Source organism: Aquarana catesbeiana, linkage group LG01 (assembly GCF_042186555.1).
Source record: "Aquarana catesbeiana isolate 2022-GZ linkage group LG01, ASM4218655v1, whole genome shotgun sequence".
Taxonomy (NCBI): domain Eukaryota; kingdom Metazoa; phylum Chordata; class Amphibia; order Anura; family Ranidae; genus Aquarana; species Aquarana catesbeiana.
This window is the reverse complement of record NC_133324.1, coordinates 640,995,357-641,002,664: the sequence shown is the minus strand read 5'-3', so window position 1 is coordinate 641,002,664 and position 7,308 is coordinate 640,995,357. Positions and strand designations below refer to the sequence as shown.

General features: G+C 36.9%; 1 protein-coding gene across 1 annotated transcript; it reads right to left on the bottom strand.

Moving 5' to 3' along the window:
- Positions 1-5,479: 5,479 nt before the first annotated feature.
- ATOH1 (atonal bHLH transcription factor 1) lies at positions 5,480-6,649 on the bottom strand. The gene has a single exon (XM_073602687.1). It carries the CDS (start codon positions 6,574-6,576, stop codon positions 5,890-5,892), a length of 687 nt encoding a protein of 228 aa, XP_073458788.1. The 5' UTR covers positions 6,577-6,649; the 3' UTR covers positions 5,480-5,889.
- Between the last annotated feature and the right edge of the window lie 659 nt (positions 6,650-7,308).

Genomic DNA, 7,308 nt, shown 5'->3' with positions numbered 1-7,308 from the left:
CAAGGCAGACATGGCAATGGTGTGTGTGCAAGGCAGACTTGTAGTGTACAGAGTATGGGGAGTGAACCGTTAACATCTCAGCTCTTTATTGTACAAAGAGAAGCCTCTGAAATTGGACAGAATTCAAGCAGACTCTCAGCTCATGTCACTTCTTTTCTGTAGATCTGAAAGAGATTTCAGGCACAAGAGTCAGCCCAGCGTGCTGTCTAGATACTGGATTTGATAGGTCATTTAATATGCTATCATTCTCTGGATTTATTTCATTAAAGACTTCTCCAATTCAGGGCTCAAATAGTTTTGTATTACAGATCATTTACATCATGGGATAAGCATTGGATTTCTTGAACTTGTATGAGGAGACAGGGAGATGGATGAGATGTGGGGAGGCTGGCTGTACTGGGAGGGATGGGGTGAGCAGTGCTTTCCTATTACAGTCTGTGCAATGGTGTACTCGGTGCCTGGAGCTCCTAACCAATCACATTTCAATTTCAATCACATCAGGGACATGAGAATCATGAAAAAGGGATTGTTATTGGTTACTAGAGATAACTGCAAGAAGGTATATTTGCCTTATTAAATGCACGTTAGCTTTGGGCAGCATTGGTGGCCAAAAAAAAGTGAGCAGCACTGGTGGTCAACTCCAGAGAGTAAGGAAAGGCTGGAGCAAGGACCACTATGGAGCATATCTGGGGGATTTTTTAATAAAGGGAGTTATTTGTAAGCCAGGCTAGCTGATGTTTCTTTCCTAGTATAGGTATTTATTTTAACTTGTAGTGTGTGTGTGTGTGTGTGTGTGTGTGTGTGTGTGTGTTTCATACAGATCTCTATGGGGTTTATTTATTAATGGAGTAAAGTCTTTCACTTAGCAAAGTAAAATGAGCTTACAAGGGGAAGGTGTGATCATGTAAATCCATTTAAAGAAAAAAAGAATTAAAGGAATTAAAAGTGGATACAACATTTTTACATTTTTTACTAAGTTAATCGATCAGTCTTTAAATCCTTTAGTAAATTGGGGCTTATTAACTAAAGGGAAGGAGGCTGTTCTTTTTGTAAGGGAAGTAGCACTTTGCAAGGTTTTTGTTTTTTTTGTTTTCTCAAAGCTTAGTGAATGAGGTGAAGCTCTACAATCTTCCAATCCTGTGTCCTGCTTTTTTTTTTCTTCCACACAATTCTTTGTCAAGTGAAATTTCTCCTCATTCAGTAAGCTCTGGGGAAAATTTCCTTGCAATGTTCAACTTCCCTTGCAAAGCCTGTTTGCCTTAAGAAAATCAACATCAATGACTTTCACTGGTAGTTTAATTTGAGTTGAAATCCCTAACAATGATAAGTAATGAATACATTTTCAATCGTTTGTATGATCAATAAAAATTTTGACAAGGAAATTCCTAACAATGGGACATTTAGTATTACACCCCAAAGAGTAAGAAAGGAAAGGGCAATAGGAACAAAAAAAAAAAAAAAAGGAAAATTTAGCAGGGGAATGTTACAGAAGGTGAAAAGCAGGATACAGAGAAAGTGATAGAGCTGGAGAGAGATGGATGGGAAGGGGAAAGACTCCAGGTAAGTAAGTACAACAAGTATGAATGTGTGAAATGAAGGAGCTTGTAGAGAGCTTACAGACTCACATATCCTATATGATGGCAATCTCACCCACAGAACACTTTTTTTTTTAAGGGGATAAATTATGGTCAGTGTGAACTTTTCACCCACTTAAGTACATGGAGCCCTCACAAGCACCCCACTTTTCTGTCAAATGGTTTTTAACCTAATTCGTTTAGCAACAAGATCCCTGATATGTATCTGAAATGCTGTGACAGAGGTTATCAAAGGGACAGGTGCATTTCCCCCCTGGACCAACTTATCATCACCTGATGGCTTTCTACAGGATCTAATCACCCTCCGAAAACATTGCATAGGGCCTTCTCCTTTACTGTGAGTACAGAAAAGACACACTAGAGCACTATGGAGGACAAAGTTACCTTGTTGACAGATCGGTCCCTTAAGTGTCCTGCACGTGCTTTCTGTCCTTGTGTCCTTTTACAGGTTGCCAAAAAGGAACAGAAAATAGTCCGGTTGGGAGGATAGCTTTGTGATTTCTCAGGCTGAACGGGAGCTGGCTTTTCAACTAGCAGGAGGCTGCACACAGGCTGATTTACTAAAGAAGTCCAGAAATTTACTTGTGGGAACATTCACTTTATTTATTCAGTCATGTGACAAACAAATTCCCGTTCATCGTGGGAAGAGGAAACAAACAGAAATTTGCTTCTCCCATAGAAATGAATATTTGCACATCATTAATTGATATTGATGATGATAATAATAATAATAATAATAATAATAATAATAATAATAATAATAATAATAATAATAATTATATAATTATTAATAATAATTTAACAATAACAATTATTATTATTATTATTATTATTATTATTATTATTTATATATTTTTTCACAACAGTCTTGTTCAAAATCAGTAGAGAACTATCGATGTTCTTGTTTTTTTATCATCTGGGATCAGTCCTGCTTATTTTTTACCATCTGTACTCTAAAGCTGGCCATACATTATACCATTTTTGTATTCATTTTCGTTTAGCTTTACCTCAACTATATAGTGCAAGGCCTGCCTGACTGCATACCAATTGAAAGTGTATAGGTTTGACTTCATATGGCTTTGGTAAATCGAAAGGAAAATTGTACAAGACAATTGTATAATGCATAGCCAGCTTCACTTTGATACTTTGAAATCAAACTATATAAGTTTCTACTACACACAAAAAAAAAATCAAGTATTATGTCTGACAAAGACTTCAATTCGATTATTCCCCATTCAATATTTTTATTGAAAAGTTTCATGAGTATAGCAAAACATTGTAATAACAAATATCCCTATCCGGGAGCCAACATGGCCCTTCAGTAGGGTTTAACAAAAAACAGAATTTAACAAGATAACAATGTGTAACAATGAATATATAACATACATCGATGATACTTACTCTCCGGAAGGCTCAATTTGATTATTCAAACATATGAAAAGCAAAGTCCTGTTCACATTGAATACCTAATCGTGAGCAGAAGAAATAAACAGGAATTTGTCTTTCATGTGATTGGATAGTTGAAGTGAATATTCCTTAAAAATGAATAAAGTGAATATTCCCATTATCTTTAGTAAATTAGTCCTAACCATAATAATAATAATCAATATGAAGAAGACGAAGAAGAAGAAGAAGAAGGGGGAGAGGAAGGGGGAGAAGAAAAAGAAGAAGAAGAAGAAGAAGAAGAAGAAGAAGAAGAAGAAGAAGAAGAAGAAGAAGAAAAGAAGAATTATTACTGTTCTTATTATTTTGTAATCATTATAATGATTTGTTGTTATTATTATTATTATTATTATTATTATTATTATTATTATTATTATTTTTAAAGTTTCGCAACTTCCGAATATATAGATTCTAGAGCCTTCAAAGTTCTGATTTTTATAATTTTGTATCAACCTTGTTATGTATTAATTTGTTGTTGCCTGCCACTGTCATTTTGATACTTTGAGAACCAAACTATGTAACTTTCTGCTACAAAAAAAAAAAAAAAATCAAGTATATTAATGTCTGAAGGACTTGGCAACACACGTGGCAAAAATAGTATATAAAATGATACATTGTAATGCAGTTTGTTACTTTTGCCTTTGCAGTTTGCATGTTGGCTGGTCTTGGTAAGGTCCTGTGCTGGGGGAGTTTGCTTTCTTGACATACATTGGAATATTTTTTTCCTAATAAAAGCACAACGTGTCCAACGAATACTATCTCTACAAATTGCAAATTGCCCCCTACAATTTATCTTAGTAATACATTTTTATTATAGACTTCTTATTGGTTGTACGTTATATGGTGAGAGAATAATTGCAAAGGAAGAATTATGACCTGACATACCATAAGTAAACAATGATAAGGTGGCTGGAATCTGAAATGTGTTACATTGATATATTTAAACTATAATCGTTTGTAGGTGCTTTGGGTTAATGAGTTTTAGTACTATTTATATGTTCGTGACAATTCACAGGGAGTTGCTCTTTCAAGTGCATGATTGAGAAGATAAACCATAATTTTCCTCAGAAGTCAGTAACAAGGCACATATATATATATATATATATATATATATATATATATATATATATATATAGAAAGAGAGAGAGAGAGAGAGAGAGAGAGAGAGAGAGAGAGAGAGAGAGAGAGATTTATCTATCTATCTATCTATCTATCTATCTATCTATCTATCTTCAGATAGATATATAAAATATACACCACATTTCTGTGTATTGATGCACCATTTATACACAATTCTGACTGTAACCTGATAGTTTATACTCATTTGTCCTGATCCCAGTTTGCCCTTTACACTCATTTGTAGGCAATAATTTTTCAGAACAAAAAGTAGCTGCATTATAAAACTTTTCGTCCTCTCATACCATGTTTTCGTTACCTTATTAACCAATAAAACGAAAAAAATAAAAAATAAACACAGACAAGTCAGTTATTTTTTGTCAATGTATTTTTATTTCTGAAAACAGTAAATAAACGATGGCAATGAGCTGTACTAAATCAACATAAAACGCTTGTTTTTGTTTTTTGTTTTTTCATAGAAAACGTAAAAAAAATGCAAACGAAATGTAGCAAACATAACAATAAATAATCTAAATATCACAAGCCAAAGTAATCAATAACATAAAAACAAAAAAAAATTGACACAACCAAATGATTTCCCTCATCCAAAGAATGACAAGAATAAAAACAAGTGGCTACATGGAATGTTTTGCAAATTGGCATTTTGGTAAAGTGTTTTTTTTTGTTTGTGTTTCAATTCAATGAACAATCCCACATTTTTTTCTCTTTGCCATCGTGGCTCATTAAAGTGCAGTTTTTGCGAGAAGCTATAGAAATTCGGGCATATATATAGTATAAAAAACTAGCATTTCTCCGTTATTTACAGTCAGAAGGCAGGTAGAGTACACATTATTTACAGTCGTCCTCTCTTCAGTGGTTCGGACGTTGGAAGGGTTGGAAGACGCTCTGGATTTGGTGAGTTGACAGGTGCATGAATAACAAAAAAAAGGTTTATATATATATATATATATATATATATATATATATATATATATATATATATATATCGTCCTTTGCTTCATTTTTTCTTTCCTTTAACCTCTTATTATATGTTTTTCTTCATATAAGAAAAAGATGTAAAGTGGTTAAAAAAGAGATAACAAAAGGTAAAAAAAAAGTATATATATACTTTTTTCATCTTCTCTTTTTTACCTTCTTTTAACCTGTTGTTATACCTTTTTCTTTATATATATATATATATATATATATATATATATATATATATATATATATATATATATATATATATATATATATATATATGTATATATATATATATATATATATATATATATATATATATATATATATATATATAGCAAGGCGGAAAATGGCATAAAAAAGGTAAAGATAAGGTTAAAATGTAATATATATATATTTTCAATGAATCATTGAAGGATATGGTATAACAACGTAAAAAAAAGGTTAAGATAAGGTAAAAATGTGTGAGTGAGAGAGAGAGAGAGAGAGAGGCATAAAATAGAGGTGTTAAAAAAAAAGCTATATATCTGGATATAACAGATAATCTTGGCAGAATGGCATGGTGACACAAATCAGAAGACAATAAAAATGACATGATATATTTCTATGGATTAACCTATTGAATGGTAGGGTTAATGGCAGGTTGTGTTGGGTTCTCTGGGGGTAGAAGTGGCTCCTGTTGACACTTGTTGTGTTGGTCCAAAGTTCATGGTGGGTACCCATAGGTCCCCTTGTCCCAGCACTGATCAGTCCTTTAGCTGACCTCATCGGAGTCGCTGTAGTGGGAGTGGGGGGAGAACTCTCCATCGCTCCTGTGACCTCTGGGAGAAGGTTTGCTCTCCTCTCCTGAAGACTGGGCAGGTGGAGAAGAAGAAGGAGACTTGTGGCTGGAGTAGTTGATGGGGTCTAGGGGCAGAGGATAGTCCGCGGGGAACCTCCTTGCTTCCCCTCCATAGTTGGAGCAGGGTGGGGGATGTTCTGGGGGTACCTGGAGAAGGTCGGACAAGGCATTGATGTATATCTGAGCCATCTGTAGGGTCTCATACTTGGAAAGTTTCTTGTCGTTGTTGAAGGAGGGGATGACATTCCGGAGCTGATCGAAGGCATGATTGAGTCCGTGCATCCTCCTCCTCTCCCGGGCATTGGCGGCAATCCGGCGTTGTTTCTGGACCCCATTGGGGGCTTTCCCTGGCTGGGATCTCTGGTGGCACATCTCCCCTCCGTCCTCCTCCTCGTCCTCCTCACCCTCCTCCTCGTCCTCCACCTGAAGCCCCTTGAGCTTCCACACCTTGTGCCTCCTCCCGGCGGCCTGGGACAGTAGGTAGTCTGGGGCGGAGGGTAGTGCGGGGCTGGAGAGCCAGGCTCGGGGGTCACTGGCGTCCAGTAGGTAAGGTTCGGTGGGCAGCTCCTCGCACCAGTCGGCGGCCAGTAAGCGGGACATGGCGACACTTGAGACACACACAGGTCGCGTGCACACAGCTCCTCTCCGGTGTCTGCGGGCGAGGCGCCCCTTTAAGAACGGCACGCGCCGCTCCCCCCCCTCCTCCTCCCCCCTCTAGATCCAGGCCCCGCGCCTGTCGCGTGTCACCGCGACCAATGGCAGCCCGGGGTGTCGCGTGCTGTCAGCCAATAGGGAACGCGCTGAAGTCAGTGTCGGTGTGTGTTGGGGAGTGAGAGGGTGGGGGTGGTGATCGGTGTGCGGAGATCAGGGGATAAGAGGGACAACCCAACCACAACATCAGTGGAGGGAGGCTCCGAGATCAGCACCGACCTACACTACTCTAATAGGGTATCTACCTCACTTATCATATAGGTGACATGATCGGAACATCATCAATTCTTCTATGAGATCACCAGGATATGATCACTTATCATATGAAATAACCAGGACACGATCGCTATATGAAATAACCAGAACATGATCACTTATTATATGAGATGACCAGAACATGATCACTTATTATGAGATAACCAGAACATAATCACTTATTACATGAGACGACAGAACATGATCACTTATCATATGAAATGACCAGAATATGATCACTTATCATATGAGATGACCAGAATATGATCACTTATCATATGAGATGACCAGAACATGATCACTTATCATATGAGATGACCAGAACATGATCACTTATCATATGAGATGACCAGAACATGATCACTT

Bases quoted from the DNA above. Each gene is read 5' to 3' on its own strand.
- ATOH1 (XM_073602687.1), bottom strand. From the start codon at position 6,576: ATGTCCCGCTTACTGGCCGCCGACTGGTGCGAGGAGCTGCCCACCGAA.